Source organism: Pieris napi, chromosome 13, assembly GCF_905475465.1.
Source record: "Pieris napi chromosome 13, ilPieNapi1.2, whole genome shotgun sequence".
Taxonomy (NCBI): domain Eukaryota; kingdom Metazoa; phylum Arthropoda; class Insecta; order Lepidoptera; family Pieridae; genus Pieris; species Pieris napi.
Window position 1 is genome coordinate 3,509,688 of NC_062246.1, and position 21,308 is coordinate 3,530,995.

The window sequence follows — 21,308 nt, forward strand, 5'->3', positions numbered from 1 at the left end:
AACATCATGCGTCTTTTGTTTTCCCAGATCTCAGAAGTGCGAGCCAAAAAGAGCTCAGCCATTTAGAGCACTTCATTTTAATGTTCTAGGACTAAACTTGAACCATTAAGTAATATAATTGGTATGAAAACACTGATGTAATCAGACATTATTTCAATAAGAAAAACAACAATAAGATAATATTAAATAAAATTTAACCTATACATATAAATAATGCAAAACAAGCTGAAGAGAACTTATACATGATTTCATCAAATATTTTTATCCCAAAAACAAGACATTTATAGATAGGTAGAATTATTATTCAGAATTAATTTATAATTTTATATTTAAATATACTGATGGTAACTAATAAAACTAAAAGTAAAAATACTGTTATATGTCTATTGTCTATGGTTAAAATGCCATTTATTACCACTAGAATCTTGTTAGAATTTCTCTGGTTAGAAACAAGTTGAATTCCATATTAAGCTTAGGATATCAATAACCTAAGCTTAAGCTTTAGCATGTAATTTGAATTTGTTTCCCGGTAATGCACGGTTTACAGACACCAACTTGTATCATTTTATCATTCGTCAATTAATTTAATTAATACTTAATAGCTTAGGCAGTATTTAGGCTACTCTTCTTTTTCAAAAATATTTGGCACATCATGCGTCTTTCTGACAATACTTATTGTGGACTTTCTCATCGATTCATCTTAATATATGTATATAAATTACGTGTCACGTTGTTTGTCCGCTATGGACTCCTAAACTACCGAACCGATATCAATCAAATTTGCACACCGTGTGTAGTTTGATCCAACTTAAAAGATAGGATAGCTTACATCTCAATTTATACCCGCAATATTATTTTATTGCAAAATATTTGTTTATTATTTGATAGTCACAATTCTAACAGATAGCGGTGTGTTAAAAGTTCCAACGTTTAACGTTCCACATAAGCTACAATTTAATGGCATAACCACCAAAAAAGCATGGTGGTCCCCATGACTGGTGTTCTCCTACCGTTTCCCTTGAATAATTTGCTACTATGTAATATAACAAAAACCTTAGCCACAGCAACGCTTGGCCCGTCTGCGAGTAGTAATATAGTAATAATAATGCAAATCTCGTACTTAACACCCACCGATTGTTTTTTACATGAACACCTGAACAAGCATCAATCAACTTGAAGCGTCATATTCTGTAAAATGTCAACAACTATCTGTAATATTGGATGAGCATACCTCGCGACGCTGTCAGCTGCGTCTGAGTTAGTACTGTCATCGATTTATTCATACCTAAAGTCCGCCCCTTTTTTTTGGCACAGTTTTAGTTAAAGAAAATCTGTCTCTTTTCATGACGGCCTGAACACAATTGGTAAGAAAGAGACGGAAAAGTACTAAAGGAATAGAGTTAGACTTATCAATATTTTAAAATATGGATATGCGATCGATGTATATGTCAATAGATATAGAACAATTGCTATTTTAGTTATTGTTAAGCGAGCGGTTAATTTTCTCACACTGTTAAGAGAAATCATTAAAAGGAACAGAAGGCACTTGAAGATACATAAAAAACACAAAGAAACAGATAATGAAATGTGAATGTAAGTACAATTATCCAGTTCTAAAGTAAGATTCAGTATTTGAAATACAAAATTAAAAAGCCGTAACGCAGCCGTCGCACAAATTTAAGACTTTTTAATAATAACAAAGTAGCAAAGGCTTTTAAATTGTATGATAATACTTATTTACGAAGTTAACATGATTTTATTTTTATTTACCATCATTTTAAAACCAAACACCATTTTTTAAAGTGTTCATAACACAATATAATTGATTTAATTGTAAAACCTAATCCGAAGATACATATTCTTAAATTATATAATACACGTAAGAGCATGAATATAAACTGCATTACAATAGTTTATAGATTCCTAATAATTATTATTTAAGTTAGATGAAAACTGCATATTATGCACACATAAAAAGTATTTTCTTATATAAAACAAAGGTTAGAATTAAAAATAAAAATAATAAAAACTTACACTTAAATATTTTTATCCGTAATCACAAGAACGTTGGAAACGTACACACAGACTGACTCCTGCGCATGATCTAGTGACAGCTCTCAGTTTAAGTTAAAGTCACGGTCGATGTGAATGTTATGTGATTTTAGAACGCTATTCTACATGGTTACGCATTCATTAATTTAATTACTTATTTATCACTATTTTTATGTATTTCAGCAGCTTTGTACTACAGCAGAAATCCATTGGAACTTAAATTTATTGTTTATGGACCGTTGAAATATTTGTCCGGATTAATCCCATTCGGGTCGCTCGTTTCTTATCTGTCTATTTTATTAGTGTTATACAATATAATTCATAATTGACGAGTATGTTAATCATGAACTGTAGAACGAAATATTTATTTCTATGACCTTATACTGTTTCAATTTTTAAGATATAAAAATAAATAAGTCAGTGGCACTACAACCTTTTTTAGGTCTGGGCCTCAGATTTCTGTATCTATCTGTTTCATGATCATTTGTCAATCTAATAGGCAAGTAGGTGATCAGCCTCCTGTGCTTGACGCATGCCGTCAAATCTTTGAGTCTTAGAGGCAATCCAGTTTCCTCACGATGTTTTCCTTCACCGTTCGAATGCGCACATAGAAAGAAAGTCCATTGGTGCATACCCGGGGATCGAACCAACGATCCCTGGAAAAAGAGTCGAACGCCGAACCCATTTTGAAGATCAATTAATATTTTGATAATTTGATTAAGTAGAGTGGCTGATTAGCAATTGATTTTTATTTCTCTAAGGGCGGTAAAGGAGATCATCCTGGAAAACGAGCATGCACTGTTTAAATATGTTGTGAGGTTATGATGGAGCATAGAGTGCTACCTTGAAAGTATCTTGTTATAGAATACAAGTTCATATTCAGACTCCTAATAGCGAAAGTGATTGAGATCTCTACTTCAATGTTGAGTATTTGTAACATGCGCCAAGGTTGAAACAGCGCTGCATATATTAAATCAATGAAGTATATCGAAATTTCATACAAAATTCTCAGAAGCGTCGCTATCACTATTAAAAATATAGATTACCGGCGTAGTGTCGGAGTGCCTTTTTTTTTTTAAATGATGAGACCCATGTTGGTGGGTGCGTTGCCGACCCTTTAGAGTGCAGTAGTTATTTTTCTTTGCCTTTCGTCCGCTCTATGCCTTTGATTACTATTTAGTAATTTTTTAAATTATATATTTTTTTTATTGCTGTACATACGTGCATTATGGTACCTATATTGATAGAGAGTTCTTTTTTTAATAAAATATTGACTCCCATGTTAGTGGGTGCGTTGCCGTCTTTTTAGAGTGGAGAATTTAATTTTCTTCGCTTTCCGTCCGTTGTATGTCTTTGATTACTATTTAGTCATTTCTATAATCATATTTTTTTATTAACGTACATAAGTGTGCATTATGTTACCTATATAAATAGAGAGTTCATTTGTTTTTACACATACACACTTGCAGTATAGCGCAAGTCTCAAAACAGAAAAGACGCTTGGCCTCGGCTGGGAGAACTTTATTATTTGAATAAGAAACATTTAGATTTCGGATTTCGATAACGGTTCGATTGTTTGATAAAAATTATTTAAGATAAAAAATGTCTAAAATACTATGATAACAATGATTGATTGTCAATAAAACATATTATAATAATACCTATCGATGGGACGAGATAAATATATTATATGAGTATTAAAGCAACTAAATGTTATTCTTATATTATTCAAATTCGCATCGCGATAGTAGATTTTTGCTTTGCACTTTTAAAATCGTTGATTTCATTTAAAATATATCATGTACAAAACAAAAACGAAAGCCTCCAAAAGACCAATCAAAATGGAGCGTACAATCGTTTAGCCTTTTGTTTTACATGGACTGTTTTTGAGTACAAAACACAGCTATGAAATACTTTACTACTTAAATAAATTTTTAAATACTTTTTCTAGTTACCCACAACACAGGGCCTCCCTAGTGTGGGGACTAGCGATATATGAATTCTGTCACAAACCCTTTTGTCATAAATAAAGTTTTTATGATTATTATTATTACTTAGAAAACGGTTTCTAAAGCTAACTTCTAAATGATATACGCTGTCCAAGTGCGAGTTTTTGAAGTTTAACGCCAAATTTCTACAAAAAGAGAACCTCAAATGCTCTTTCTATAAAAAAACAAGTTATAACGTTTACCACTGGTATTACAAAATGAAAGGAAAGGAGAGGAGACGGTTTGTTATAATTTTAATACGAATTTAAACGTTTGCACAAGTGTCAAAACAATATAAGAAAAAATAAGCCTACATATTCGTAGCGACAGTTTAATTCCTTTAAACGATAAAATTAAATTATTATACAAGTCGCGGCGTGTGCTAGCTGACATTAAAAAAAAAATCGACCAGATAACTTCCTCCTTCGGTTTTTTGAAGTCAGTAAAAAACCAAATAGCCTCCCCTAATTGTAAACATTAAAAGTTTGAATTAATTTAATTAAAAAAATACACGAATTGCAAATTTTGGTGTTCTTGAATTTGGTTAAAAATTAAACTGAATGATAAGGCACAGAGGCTGTCCATCTGTCTTCTTATCTACTACTAGATATTTATCAAAAGTTAGAAGACGTATCTACTTTGTCCACTTAATCAGTAGATTATATATACGTACAATAAAGTAATATTTGTTTAACTTATTTTCGTCTGAGGTTTCTGGATGAAACTGCTTTTAGGAGTAAGACGAATTAACATTATTTGTCTTTCTTTATTTTTACCTGAGGTCTACACTGTAACCTCCAATAACAATACGACAGAGTTCCAATAATAAATTTTTGTTCTGCGCGATCCCAAGGTTGCGACAGTATGGCTACGGGTATTAAATAACTACAAAGTACAAACATACAACAACGGATCGGAATCGCTGTGCTACAGGAAGTTACAGAGTACGGGCGCTGTTTTGTGATGTAGTCATTTTATTTTTAAATGTCTAAAATTTGGTTAAGATTTAGAATATCATCAAAATTTTGACCGTGACCTAATCGATGTGTATCTTATTTAGATAGGACACAATGTAAAAAATGCTTTGCTTTTATATTAGCAAAACTGACTTAAATGTTCCAAGAAGATATGCATACTATATTTAAACGTAAAATTAATTCGACACACATTTTCTCATAAATATTATAATTTTAAATTGAATATCAATGTGGGAGCATCGACCAGGTATTTTAAATAATTCTTTGTTGGTATAATTTCCGGAATGTACAGTTGCAGATGAGGCAAAGACAAGAGGTAGAGGCAAGACCTGGAGCGAGGTAAAATACGAAGCTCAAGACCGAACGCGATGGAGACACTGTGCGACGTCCACTGATCGTGGACCGTCGACATCCAGGATATTAAGCCAAAAGTTCCTGGAAAATTATCAAAAGTAGTTTAATGCGCAGTCATTTTCAAAATTTTAACTTCAAAAATAACGTGTATGAACTCCTAATATGTACCTAAAATCTTGCGAAGTTTATGCCGACATATCCAGTTTAGATATACGAACTTTTTACATAAACCTTTTTGACACTTAACATCAAATAAAGTGTCTTTGTAACTGAATGTTTCACCTAATTTAGGCGCGTTGCACTACGTTATTTTCGTTAGAAATACTTCCTTGTTGCCATCACATATGTCCACCGAAATTAATCAGCAGTTAAGAGTTACAGTTATTTGCATTAATGCTCTTAATTAACGGTTTCATGACAATATATTAAACGCGGTCTTATAAAATTTTACATTTCCCTTGACTATGTGAAACATGTAGTTTAAACAAGTTGTAAGACAAACACTCGGCAATTCGGTATTAGTATTATATGTTGCTTGATAATGAGAATTATTATTACAAAAAATGAAGTAATTTGAGAAGTCTTTAACAGCTAAATTCTTTAACCATACCACCCAGTTATACGTTTGTCATTCTGTCTTGCCTCTAAGTATCGACTCTGATTCTTCTGTTACTATCTTATGTCATAATTTGTATTCAGGCGCTGAAACGTGTAACTGACTCTTAATTTATATACAATACGAAATTACACTGTCAGAACCAATTCATACTTAACTACGGCAAATCGGTATCACATATCCGGTAAACCTAGTGAGGTTACCACAGATAACTAAAGTTGTAGTGACTTAGATTAAAAAATGTCGCGAGTTATATAGCCTAACATTAGTTAAGTTACATGTATACATTTTTGTGAGCAGTGTTGGCCTTTAGCGTGCGACTGTCATACCTGAGGTCGTAGGTTCGATCCCCGGCTGTGCATCAATGGACTTTCTTTCTATGTGCGCATTTAACATTTGCTCGAACGTTGAAGGAAAACATCGTGAGGAAACCGACATGTCTTAGACCCAAAAAGTCGACGGCGTGTGTCAGGTACTGGATCACCTACTTACCTATTAGATTTCAAAAAATGATCATGAATCAGATTCAGAAATCTAAGGCCTAAGAGGTTGTAGCGCCTCTGATTTATTTATTTTATTTTAGTAAATAATTAGAAGGGTAAACCAAATGTTAACAATCATCGCACACTTAAACCAAAATGAGCCCCTTAGTTTTTCTTACACTCATCAATTGTAATATACCATTCTTGTTTCCGATAATGACCAAAAAGGTCGAATCCTTATGTTGAAGTGTCACTTAGATTTAAGAACCCTTAAATAAGCCAAGTTAGCTTTTTGTTAGCGTCGCAACCCCACTACCCCTAATTTTATGTTAGTTATCTTAATATATATAAATTACGTGTCACGTTGTTTGTCCGCTATGGACTCCTAAACTACCGTACCGATTTCAATCAAATTTGCACACCGTGTGCAGTTTATTTTATTATTATTATAAATATATATTATTAATATTATAAATAAAACCTTAACCACAGCAACGCTTGGCCGGTCTGCTATTAAGCTTATATTTTAAACGATTAAATTTGGTTGACCCAGCTTCAAACAAAATGTATCATTTAACATTTATTTGAACATATCTACAACAAACGCCACCGCCTACTTAATTCGCGTCTATTTCAAAAAATTAATGAATACTCCTTGATATAAAATATTTCATGAGATGTCAATTTACTTTACAACGGTATTACGTTGTCACTTTAAACAAAGGTCTTAATGTATAATGTTTTATCATTTCGATATTGAGCGTATAAAGTACGTCATTTCAGATTGGTTTTTACCGTCATCGCTTCTAATTCAAATATGCGACACGAGATAAGATAAAAGTGTGTTTTAAAAAAGTGACGTTTTATAAATTTAATTCAATAGTGATAGCATAAAAACAAAAAATGCGACTAGTTTTTTAATAAATATAACAAAACTTTCAATCTTTTGACATGGGTGGATGGTCATGTTTCGGCTGCACCACATTCTTTTCTGAATCTTCTTTTCGCCGCCTAAGCGGTCCTTTATTCCAGTTATCGGGGTAGCCGTATTTGTCCACATCATCCCACCATTGAGGCTCACCTGTACCCCAGATAACATAGATAATGTTAGTGCCGACTAGCACGGCGAATACAGTCCAAAAGGCTATCCTCCACTGCGATATTGTTTGCTGAAAAAAAAGTAAATGATTAAAAAAAAAATGTGGTGCGGTGGCGCGAATTTCTAAGCCATAAAGAAAACCGATCACATCTAATAAGTATTTAAGTCTGTTAATATTAATTAATATGTTTTTCCCTCGTATTTTAAATGTCAAAATCGCCAGAAGGATGTCACACCCTTCCATCCATAATGTGAATTTGTCTTTTTTGTTTCGCAAACCAAAAACGCATACCTTTAATTATAAATTTGTCATTATAAAAACTTGAATGACATTGTAAGATGCTACGGTAGAATGCGTCATTTACCAACCTTTGACCTAAATTTTGTCAACCGTTAACGATGATAATGCGCCTAATTTTATAATTCTGCATTTATGTAAGCCCTGTAATGTCATTTTAAATAAAACAAATACTTAAAATCATTTCATTCTTAAAAAAATCATTTTCACGCTTATGTTAACACTTATTATTATTTAAGTTTTTTAAGGGATTTTCAAATAAGTTTAAATAGTATTTAAAACTATGTTAATCAACTTTAAAATAACCCGTAAAGGTAATTAACAAGTTGTCCAGTATTTTATTTTTTAATTATTATTATAACTCCATTTAGGAAAACTATGCTTCGTTTCATTCGCAATCTAGATTTTTCGAAAACGCTTTATAATACACCTACTTGACTTTTGCTGTTTAAGCGGTTTTTGATAGTCTCATTAATTTGATTATACTTACATCTGGTGTCAACAGTCCAATGAGATATGGTGTAATTATTCCCGAGACAGCCGCTAGACCATTCACCATAGCCGAGCAGGTTCCGGCGTAATTCGGGGCTATGTCCATAGCGTTTATTTTAACGCTACTATAGAAGCCAGCCATGAACGCCATTGAAGCGATAAAGAAGCCAACAGCCTTGTACCGGTCGCATCCGGAATATGAGGCCAGAATAATAAATATTGCAGGCAGTGTTGAGGCTGTAAAAGACAAAACATTAGTAGGTAGGGTCAAATACGTATTGAAAGGAAATTTCGTGCATGGTTGGAATTCGAACGCACAATACACGTTCCTTGTAAACCTACTTCAAAAAAACCGTGTTTTATCATCATCAAAATATGTCTAGAAGCTTTTTTTAGAAATTGGAAATTATAATTGAGAATCAATAATATAAATACTATAAATTACGAATATTTTGAGATGATTTTTATTTAAAACTAACGAACCCAAAAGACGTTCTCCTGGACTACACACATTTTAAAAAATCATCTAATTATAAATCATTCTCAAATCCACTTGAACAAACACAAAAAAAATCTCAAAATCGGTCCAGCCCAGTTTAGTCACAGTTTACGAACACACGCACAGAAAATAAACAAATAAGAACACTCAGAACAGAAATAAAAGCTACATTAATTTCCGCGTTTGAAATATGGTTGGTTTAATTTTTCTAAATCAATTTTGTTCAATACAAAACAAAACGTATACATACACACTGTAGTATACATTTTTCTTCCTGTTGTTATACTGTGCCACTTCTTACGTATGCAGTAATCACAGAGCGATGCGAATATAAACGAACAAACATACATGGCTATGTATGGTAACGCTGACATTAAGCCTGTGTCCTTTATATTGAATTTGAGTACTCCTGAGAAGTACTTGGGTAGATCTGTTATCATTGTGAAGTATCCCCAGTCATGGCCGACCTGAAAAAAGAACAAATGTTTTAAAACGCTTACCAATTTTATCCGCTAAAGGTTCTAATTATACAAATAATTATAGAATATATAATAGTAGTATAATAGTAGAATAAATAATATATAATAGGATATGAATAAAATCGTATGAACGCGGTTTCACCTACTATGACATCTATATCTATATATATAAAAGAAAGTCGTGTTTGTTACAACACTTATAACTTGAGATCGGCTGGACCGATGTTAGTTATGTCTTTTTTGATGGATTTTTCTCCACTCCGAATAGCAGAATAAGTAATAAAATATCGGATAAGTTATCGAATAACAATAAATAAATTAATTAATTTTACGAATGCACACGGCATGTGGTGACATTTGTTGACAAAACTACGCATCATTTTACGTCGAATTCGTGTCACTTCAAGAAATTCCGAACTTGAGGTAAATGAGGAGATGCATAACCATTAACCAGGCTTTGATCTTGATCGAAAACATGTGTTACCTCATCAAAAAATGTTGTAAAGCAGAAAGTGCTTTAACATGCAGTATCGCAATATTGGCGATAGAGAGAAGAGGCCTAATGTGTAAAACTGCCATTCTTCTTTTGCACGGGCAAGCAATAAAACATTTCTCTATTTGCAAAAAAAGTTATCACCTTAATGAAATCCTAAAATAAGTTTAACTAAAGTAACAACGATATTATTATTAAGGCGGAACGAAGTTAGCCGGGTCAGCTAGTCTACTATATAAAAATAAGTCGGGTTTTCCTTCCTGACGCTATAACTACAGAACGCACCAACCGATTTCCACGGTTTTGCATTCGTTGGAAAGGTCTCGGGCTCCGTGAGGTTTATAGCAAAGAAAATTCAGAAAAAATTTCAACAGAAAAGCGGGATCACCAAACGAAATGTTACATAAAACGAAGCCATCTGGTGGCGAAACGGAGTTCGCCGAGTTTGCTAGTAGGGATATAATTATGACTGTATGCATAGTAGTTAAACGTAGCGCCTGATGTTGGCAGTCATGGTTTATCAACGGGTTGTGAGCGGTCATGAGCTTATTAATATAACAATAAAAATAATTAAAAATATTTATTCAGACAATATAATATTGTTTACTTTTACCGCCATCATAATTCCAAGCCCTGTACTGTACGTATAACATATTTATATATATCTCTTATATATAAAATTCTCGTGTCACAATGTTCGTTCCAATACTCCTCCGAAACGGCTCGACCGATTCTTATGAAATTTTTTATGCATCTTCAGCAAGTCTGAGAATTGGACAACATCTATTTTTCGTCCCCTTTAATGTTAAGGTGGTCCCCCTAAACTTTTATTTTAATTTTAAGATAAAACTTTTTGTTTTTATTTTTGACACTCTCAATGCCAGAGGGCTCGCGAGTGCGTTGCCGGCCTTATATTATATACGTCAATATGTTAAAACTTATGAAATTTTGTAAACATTAATTTTAATTACTTACAGCTGCTAGGATAAGAGCCCATAGAGGTCCAGATCGCAATAGAACCTTGAAAGGTACCGGATTTAACTTTTGGTGCAGTCCGGACGCAACGATATTTTCGTTAAGATAACGTTTCTCATCATCTGATATAAATGGGTGCAAATTTGGTGTACTGTAGCAAAGGAATACCTGAAATAATTGTTACGAAGTTATTTAAAAAGCATTATATAAACCATACATTTATTGGAAGAATTTATTATATTTGACGAACAAACAACGATACAAATATTTAATTATATTAAACATATTCTTAATTTGATGAGGTTTTGAGGATTTAGAACTATTATTGGAAATTGTTTAGTACACATTCATATTCTTACTAGCGCCGCGAGCACAAGAATACCAAGAACACTTAACAAAGTATTGAAGAAAAGAAAAAGTTGAAGAAAGAAAAGCTTTTCTTTAAAAAAACTAAGGTGTGTTAAGATTTTATTGTCACACCTTCGTTTCATGTAAAGAAGGAAGCACTGTCTCGACCAGATTCGTTTCTTTACATTTTTAGATAAGTTTGTTGATATTTGCCATAAAAGGAAATAACAGTTATTATCAACCTGTCTCACGTAGCGAACTCAGGCCGCCAAGTTTTTCCCCGCCAAGTTGTTACGGATGTTGTCCGAGCGATAAAGGCTTTTTGCGACTCTTACAAAATGCATTATCAATAATAAAATACTCAACCCGCAAGGATAACATTTTTTGATAAAACATTCTAAAATTTCTTTAAATTACTATACCTTGAGATGAACTCACCCAAAACACAAACCAAATGATACCAAGACCTCCAAACACGTAAAACACATTCGCCCAGTCTCCACCATCGGCTAATAGCAGGCCTGATATTAAAGGCCCTAGTATATTCCCAACTTGTGCTCCGCCAAATATCATTGCACCGAATCTTGCTCTCTCTGCAGGTGGTACCCAACGAGCCAATAATAAAACAAAGGCTGGTGTCACTGGTCCCTGAGGAAGTAATATGCATATGTTTAATATATGATAAATATTTATTAATTTTATTTGTTAACATTTTGTTGCATACAGAAATATAAAAAAAATTGGCTTTAGGTCTGAGCCTCAGATTTCTGAATCTGTTTCATGATCTTTTTTAAATCTAATAGGCAAGTAGGTTATCAGCCACCTGTGCCTGACTCACGCTGTCGACTTTTTGGATCTAAGACATGTCGGTTTCCTTCACCGTTCGAGTGAATGTTAAATGCGCGCTTAGAAAGAAGGTCCATTGGTGCACAGTTGGGGATCGAATCTACGACATCAGGGATGAGAGTCGCACGCTGAAGCCACTAGGCCAACACTACTCAACAGAAATAATATAATACTTTCGAGCGATCCCTTCAAGGCAACCACTAAAATATATACTCATTTACTGTGAATCTTAATTGTTTAATAAATCATTTTCAAAATTTAAATAAAACAGCACCTTTCATAATTTGTAATGACAGTATTTAAAACCTGGTACCACCAATTAATTTTATTTTGTATAAGCGCAATTATCACTTGATATACAAAGCGAAAGCATCGTGAAAGAAACCAGCATGTTTTAGGAAGACATTGAATTGTTATCCAGCACTTATTATGGGCATTAATGGAGGGCTAAACTCACAAGGGTGATAATGAGACTAAATAATCTGAATTCTCTGTCTGAAAAAACAAATAAATAACCAATCTCACCTCACCAGCGCCTTCTATAACCCTTATTATAAATAAGCCCGTGGCTCCTCCAACAGTAACTGCCCAGGGCGTAATAATAGTCGCAATAGATGTACACAATAAACTGATGCCAATCGTCCATTTACCGCCAAATTTTTCAGCCAAAAGACCACCAGGTAAATGGGTTATAACATAACCATAATAAAAGGCACTTAGAAGGAATCCTTGCGTTTTCTCGTCCCAATCATATCTTTCTCTGCCCTGTAATAATAATGATAATAAAGATTTTATTTTTATACATTTACTAGTAGAAAGTCACGATATTTGTGAGTATCATAGCTAGACATTAAAAATGAAAAGACCTTCGTGGTAGTAATTAGCAAAGTAAGTAAAAGAAAACATTTCTTAAGAACGCTTCCTTAACGAGATATTAAGTTTTAGAGAAATGTTATAGAGTCATATATCTAAGTTTTATATTATATTAAACAAGTCCTCTGCCGCGTCTGTCTGATCGCAACAAACTGGAAAACTACTGCACGGTAACCAACCAATAGTTAGTATTAATATTCGTTAGGAAGTTTAAGGTACCCATATTATTAGAAGTTTACGGTTGCACGTGTCGCCTAGTGTCATGAAATAGACTTTGTACAGCTTGCTAGCCAGTGGACTGTAAAATGTGTGTTTAAAATTTATAGGTATTGAATGTCAGGTATACTATACAGATAATATATAGTATATGTAAGGTATGTATGAGCCGTACGACCTCTAAATTTCACCAACATCATCTTGATGGTTGGAGGTCTTCCACAGTCCGTTTCACAAGGCATTTTCTTTTGCGAACTAGCGAACTGTGGAATCGACTCCCGGTGGGGGTCTTCCCTCAGAGATACGACCTCCAAATGTTTAAAAAGCGAGTGTACTCCTCCCTCAAAGGCCGGCAACACACCCACTAAAAATAGGTGTCTTTGGGCTGCGAAGACTGCCCTTTTTGGTCGTCCCGCAAGCTCGTTTGCCCCCCTATTATATAAAAAAAGCAAGCTGCACTAGATAACTACATATATGAGAGGGTAAGATGTAAGAACCTAACAACCCTACGGATCCCTAAGCACTACAGACGTACCCTAACACATAAATAGTTAATATATAAATAAGTACGGGATTTCTGCACCAAGAGACCTAAGGTAACAGACGGAGCCCTACGGGTAGGATCAAAGGTTCGAGGTAGTGGGATTATTTCAAAGCTATCGGGCAGGCTCACCACGATAATCAAGGGCTTGAAGTTGTCTTCGCCTACTACTAGCTTAATAATTTAACCCGGATATCGATGTCCGATGTAAATAAAATTAGCTAAAAAAGATGCGAAATGACTTAGACCTACAACGCACTAGCGGCTGGCCGCAATGCGGTGTGCCGCTGGGGCGGGCCGCACATCGATTATTATATGAAACCGCACGATAACAACGCACTGACTTGCGGTCAACCGTCAACCGCTCCGGTTGATCTGGAGCTGCGGCGCGCCGCGTCCACTCCATGCACTCGGCGCGGTTAGCCGTCCTACCTACGTCATCACATATAATTATTTAACAAATGTAAAAAAAATATTGTAAACCTATTTTAAAAGAGTGAAAAATAAAAAAATAAAATATGTTTATTATGGAACATAAGATACATGTATCACTTATTCCACGTCATTAAATTTGAATTTGTAATATTTCAAGAAGCACTGACGAGTGACGATTGCGGCAGACCGCAATAGGACCGCAATAGGGACGGTTAGCCGGAATACGGCATGCCGCTACGGCAGACCGTATATACTGCGGCCTGCCGCAGCGGCACACCGCATCACGGCCAGCCGCTAGTGCGTTGTAGGCCTTAGACCTACAACGCACTAGCGGCTGGCCGCAATGCGGTGTGCCGCTGCGGCTGGCCGCACATCGATTATTACATGAAACCGCACGATAACAACGCACTGACTTGCGGTCAACCGTCAACCGCTCCGGTTGATCTGGAGCTGCGGCGAGCCGCACCGGTTCAATGATGCGGCGCGCCGCGTCCCCTCCACGCACTCGGCGCGGTTAGCCGTCCTACCTACGTCATCACATATAATTTTTTAACAAATGTAAAAAAATATTGTAAACCTATTTCAAAAGAGTAAAAATAAAATATGTTTATTATGGAACATAAGATACATGTATCACTTATTCCACGTCATTAAATTTGAATTTGTAATATTTCAAGAAGCACTGACGAGTGACGATTGCGGCAGACCGCAATAGGACCGCAATAGGGACGGTTAGCCGGAATACGGCATGCCGCTACGGCAGACCGTATATACTGCGGCCTGCCGCAGCGGCACGCCGTATCGCGGCCAGCCGCTAGTGCGTTGTAGGCCTAAGACTGCTTGAGAGTGGTGACATCACTTGTATCATTATCTTCAGTAAGGGATGATTCAAGTGTCAGATAAAAAGAAAATCAAGCGTGTGATATGATGTGATAACAGTGACATAAATGATAAAAAAGGATAATCAAAATAACAGTTTTGGTCCATTGAAATATTACAATTTGAGGGCCAAACTGTACATTTGTTAGAGGACGCAATTTTATTTATGGGACATGTAGGGGGGGCCAATACAAGCTTAACCTCAAGTTTGTGGGGTTGCCGTGCTTGTCCCCCGGCCGCCATCTTGGATAAAGGGGTTCACGTTTTTGGCTATTTCTCCTAGCGCAAATAGATACTTTAATATTATATATGTAGTTCCAACAATAACTCATACCTATAAGATATCGTATGGAAAACCTGCTTTTTAAAGTCGGTTGTGATAATTAAACACGTTTTAATTATCACACAGTATATTTTGATGCATACTCAAAATATACAATAATTAAAATACTAGACAAATGTTCATATTAACTCACAGAATCCAGTACTACAGTATTATTACTCGTTATTTCTGGGATGGCACTTATGGTAGGAACTGGATCTGGACAGGTTTCACCCACAATATGCTCTGATGGCGCCACATGTAGTACCATTTGGGTTATAGTCATGCTCAAACATACACGCATAGTGAATGAGTTGGCCAGAGCAAATAATCCCAAAATACCGATAACATAGCGCTGTGGGATGAACGTCACTGAAAAGTTTTAAAATTATTTTCTGTTCAACAACTTTATAAGTGCGACAATTCACCTTAAATACTGCATACCCTCAATAATTATAAAAATGTAAACAACATACATACACGCACGCACACAGACACATGTGCACTCACTAGTGCGCACGCGGGTTAATATGCTTTTTATTTTTATATGAAAGACTTGAAGGTCCTGGACCAAGCACATCGTACTTAAAAGATTCCTAATAAACCTTGTATAACATCGTATTATTTTATAGTATATAAAATAAATATTATATACTATAAAATCTTCGTACTAAAGTTTTAATTTGGTAGGTAGATTCATATCATCTATAAATTGATAAAGTATGAAACGAATATATTATATGTATGTATATTATATATATTCATACATATATTCATGCAGCGTATAGTAATGGTGTCTGTTCAAACTAAAACTCAAAATTACTTTATTCATATGTAAGTAGTAAGTAGTAAGTACACTTATGTAACGTCAACAGAAAAGGTGTTAAATTGATTCTAAATTTACATTGACTACCAGTTCGCAAGTCAAGGGCGTAGAGCGGGAAAGCCGAACTGGCTAGAAACTCTCCGCCACTCATTTTAATCGCCAAGTTTTGAGTCATACAAATTGTTTGAACCTGTGTTATTCTGTAAAAAAAATTGGCTCTACAACCCTAAGTCGTGGCTTCAGAATTATGTATTTGTTTCTTGTTGATTTTCAGCCCTTTATGCCTGACATACACAGTTGACTTTTAGTTGACATATCCTTAACCATACAAGTGAATGATAAATGCGCATACAGAAACCCATTGGTACAAAATAACGACCCCAAGAATGAGAGTCGCACTCTAAGGCCAGTAGGTCAACACAGCTCTGTTTATTTTTTTTTTGGCTAAGAAAAAATCTCTTATATGCGATTAATGCATTGGATGAATGCAATTCTAACTATTATACCATAGTAAATAGTGACCATTTACGTTAATCTTAGCTTAAATTCTATATGACATAAGTTACAAATTAAAATTAATTTTGGAATAATTACCTCTGTTGAGTACAAGCCGCCATCCCTTCAACGTCATTGTGTTTTCAACTGATCACAACACAAACACTGCGTAAACTATATGAAAAAGACGTTAAACCACGAGATGTCATTATCAAATGAACACATCTGATCACTGATAATACTGCCGCATGATTTAAGATAAACGCAACCACAAGAAACTTATTATAAACATTCCAAATATGAATGAGAACTTTTTATTCTAACGTCATCTATATTTGAACCGTTTAGCCCTTGATATTAGAAAGTTAGTTTATGTAGCCATGGAGAGTGTTTAAAAGTTCATTAATTGTAATAACGTATCGCAACGACTAGTTTAAATCAGCCATGTTCCAAAATAATGCCAGTGCAATGAAAGAAGGCCGATTACACACGGTGTAAGACTGTGAATTATATGTAACTGTGGCGGTTTTTCAGCAGGAATGCATTCATGTCAAAGTTGTAACACTGTATGAGACTGTAAAAGAGGACAATGTAGAGTAACTTGAAAGAAACCGTGATGTTTCGGAGCGGCGGTTGAGCACTTACTTCCTTATATATAGAATATTTTAGAATTAGAAAGCAGATACTAAAATCTGAAACCAAGACCAAGGAATTTAGCTTTATCCCATTCTGTATGAATCGTATTAGTGAAGGCATTTATGCTATCTGAGTCTATTTGATGTTGGAGAACACGGAGCCAGTCATATAAGCATTTTTATAGAACTATTTTTACTTCATTTATTAGTATTTATTTTCTCTATCACTTTAAACATCTCGAACCAACTACTAGACTTACACATTTAGATAATAATTTCGTATAAATCAACTTAAAAGGTTTTATTTTGTTTCCCTTTCCAATTGTACAACCGAAGGAGAATGTTAGGCCTTTTTTATTGTAGCGCGTGTATCGCACGTGTAAGAATTTGTTATATTCGGTTTTATTGACCTACAAAAACAATAATTACTTTTAATGCAACAGTACCAATTCAATTTAAGGTGTTCGGTGTGTAATAATTTAATTATTATTTGACTATTACTCAAACTGCTGAAGGACATTTTCGCGAGTAAACTGACAGGTCTAATAATTAAATTTTATCTGTATAATTAGTTTGCCGCAGTCTGATAGTTTAGGAATTACGGAGGGAAATACAAAATTATGGGATTTGCGTTCCCTAATTGCCATCATTTCATAAAATCTGATAAAAGCAAAGAGGCTGATTGCAGATGGATTAAAAAAGTATAATTAATATACTATACTAAGTATTTTTTTGTAAAACAGGACGGGCAGGAGGCTCATCTGATGTTAAGTGATACCGCCGCCCACGGACACTCTCCATTCCACCCTCCGGGCTCGCGAGTGCATTTTCGGCCTTTTAAGAGTTGATACGCGCTTTTCTTGAAGTACCTTAAGTCAAATTGGTCCGGAAATACTTCAGTAGGCTGGTTCCACAAAGTGGTGGTGCGCAGGAAAAACTGCCTTAAAAAACGCTCAGTTGTGGAACGACGGACGACGGGTGGAATTTCGTATTCTGCCTCGACGTCCGATGATGAAGCTCAGTTGTAGGTATTAATCCGAAGAACTCTTCTGAACACTCTCCATGGTAAATGCGATAGATGATGCAGAGTGACCCCACATCTCTATGCAACGCCAAAGGATCAAGCCGCTCGGAAAGGGATTGGTCAAGTGGAAGGTGCTGGTACTGGGGTGCTAACGCACAGAGGTGAGTACAGGTACCCATATGGGGCCGAATCTGCGCTTTACACAATTTCATGCGGTGGCCCAGAGTGATGTTAGTTAATTACGAAATTAAGGCCTGGCTGAGGTCCCTTAAGTAGGGACTGAGTAAATTGACCGACTTGATATTACATAGATCTCACAACTTTTACGGTCGAGGAACTACTTTAATGGCATAATATTGTGTATATACCAGACGCAATGAATTTGACGAGTTTATAAGAAAATCCTTCTTCAGAAAGGTAAATTATATTTGTGGCTACTATAAACAAAAGTAGATTGTCATAAAAAACAAAACGAAACTATTAAAACCCTATCATTTTACGGTTTGTCACGAGACGTTAATAGTTCTTAAAGTATAAAGAATCTAGAAAGTATATAAAGCTTGTGGTTACGTACGAATTGATTACGAGCTTAAAACGATTTCTAGACGTTCTTTTTCTTTGTTCACGGCCAGCCTTAAAAACATGTTTGTATAATCTACAACCTTATATAATTACGTATTATTATGATAACAGCATTGTTAGCATGGAACGTGTTATTGAAATGGGCATGTATAAATATATAAAAACGCGGTAATATTAACATAACGGCATATCGGCACAAATAGTTTATTCAATAAATCGTAAGTTTTCTACTAATAATATAGGGTTTTTTGTTTCGAAACTCTGATCTGTGATCATTGATTTTTTGTACATATCTCGGAGATAAAATATAAATAAAAAAAATATATCACAGATCACATCAGAATATAAAAAGTGTAAATTATTATTAATTTTTCTACTATCGGATTAGTCGGAATTCATGTTTATCGTGGGTTTTTTCATGACGTTTCATCATTTATCACATGGTATCGAGACGGCTGTGGCTGACGTTGTGATGACTGTGCGATTATTATTGTGCATATCGATGGTCCCTACATATATAAAGGCATGTCAAAATTCAAATTTTTGCAATTTCATTTTTGACTTCATCTTGTCCATACTTTTACATGTATGTAAGTTTTTTTTTGATGTCGTATATACAACAACTTTACATATACATATACTAGCCGTTTCCCGCCTGCTTCGCTGGGCGAATTAAAATAGGAAATAAATAAAATTTTATGTTTCATTATAAATTTTTTTTTCATATTTTTATTATTCTTCTTTTTAACTTCCCGGTAAGAAAATTGTTTTTTTTCGAAAATCGAGTTTTTAACAGATGTTGACTCTTTTGTTTTTATTAGCGGGATAAATTTTCATAAAAGTAAAACAGCAATAAAAAAATGAAGGAACGTTGGAATTTAAAAAATAAATAGCCATAAACCATCTAGGACCAAATTTCGCATCGAATGGCAGTAGTTTCATGTCGATACGATCAGTGGTTTAGGCGTGAAGGTGCCTCAAACTTACCTTTGTACTACGATTTTAAAAGCGCGCCAATCGACGCGAGCGGGAGTCTTGTGGAACTTAACGGGAGTTTCCCTAGTAAAATGCACGCATTTGACAAATATTATAATACAATTAAGTGGTGTGATTTTATAGTTACTTTGCATTATATCACAATATTACTGTGAAACATGAGTAACAATAGATCAAAATTATTAGTGGATATTGCTATCTCTAAAAATACACTTTAAGTTCGTTTCTAAATCGTTTCAGTATGCTAGCACGTCAAAACTTATTCGATTTATTTTGGAATCTAGGGTATGTGGTGTTTGATTGCGAGTTATATATCGCAAATAAAAAAAAGCAATGGACCCAGAATTCTAGAAGATTAAACATCATTTCATCATAACATAAGTACATGTTTTAAAATATAATTTAAAGAAAAACTAGTTGATATCGTTGATTTGATATCTCCTACGTATAAACGGTTGACTTATTCTTGACCGACAGGGTTATATTAAATTTGTAATATAGAAACAGTATCTATAGTTTTTATGAAAACATGTATATATTTACAAATGGTCAATAGAATCATAAAATATCTTATAAATCATTTCAGAAAAAAAATAATATCAAAATGTGAATACATGAATTTCTAGAGGGATTCAAACATTATTACGCACTCCGGAAAACCTCTAACGCTTTGTACGTAGGGTCCGTCAATATATAGATAATAATAATGATAAAACTATATTAAAATACAAATATTAAAAAAATAATTTAATAAGACAAAATATAAAGTAAATTCAAAGTCAGGTACACATACATAAAAACTTAATATAAAAATAATACAACTTAATTTCAACACATAACAGGGATTTTTTTTAAATAAATTATTGTTTGCGTATAGTAGAGAGGAACGAAGAGAAACTAAATTATTATTTGTTATGGGAAAACCGTAGATAAAGACGTCAGTATTAGCGGTATTTGTTAATAATTATTTATAAAAAGTACTTATTAATAATTAAAAAAAGAATCATTATGGTGTTCGAATTTCAAAACGTCACACAAATAGCATTAACTCCAATTTTGATTCTACTTTAATTTATTACTAATAGCCACACTTATAATATAGACATAACCGTTGGTTTATTATTTAGAATAATTAAAAATAAATTAAATTTTACTATTTATACTAAACTAATGGTCTAAGATCCCGCTATACAACGACCTTCACCGAGATGCTTATTTAATGAAACTTATTTTATATATAATTTAATATGTCAATAAATATAATCCATATGGGTTGCCTAGCAAATTTCAGTCCAGAGTATTTTTAATTAATTTAAAAAAAAAAATATTTCTTTAAACATTTCACCGGTATGATTATTAGATAAATTCTATACCAATCGAAATTATTAAGCCCATAGAATATGCAAAAGTTAGGTTGTTGTTAATCAATTAATTATTTATGTGTATATTTTTTATGTGACACTAAAGTATATATACATCTTTAGTA

The 21,308-nt window shown here is 34.1% G+C and overlaps 2 protein-coding genes across 2 annotated transcripts in view; both read right to left on the reverse strand.

Annotated features, from left to right (window-relative positions):
* The window catches only part of LOC125055033 (putative inorganic phosphate cotransporter), a 31,859-nt gene extending 29,696 nt beyond the window's left edge, over window positions 1–2,163 (reverse strand). The window contains exon 1 of the mRNA XM_047657233.1: window positions 2,035–2,163. The gene's annotated coding sequence lies outside the window, so the exon portion shown is untranslated. The remainder of the gene's footprint in view (window positions 1–2,034) is intronic.
* A 5,208-nt stretch (window positions 2,164–7,371) lies between these two features.
* On the reverse strand, window positions 7,372–17,005 carry LOC125055036 (putative inorganic phosphate cotransporter). The gene is made up of 8 exons (XM_047657238.1): window positions 16,685–17,005; window positions 15,419–15,636; window positions 12,524–12,763; window positions 11,591–11,800; window positions 10,805–10,972; window positions 9,108–9,324; window positions 8,357–8,595; window positions 7,372–7,638 (listed from the first exon to the last, which is right to left on the reverse strand). The coding sequence occupies exons 1-8, from the start codon at window positions 16,719–16,721 to the stop codon at window positions 7,408–7,410; spliced, it is 1,560 nt and encodes a 519-aa protein (XP_047513194.1). The 5' UTR covers window positions 16,722–17,005; the 3' UTR covers window positions 7,372–7,407.
* Between the last annotated feature and the right edge of the window lie 4,303 nt (window positions 17,006–21,308).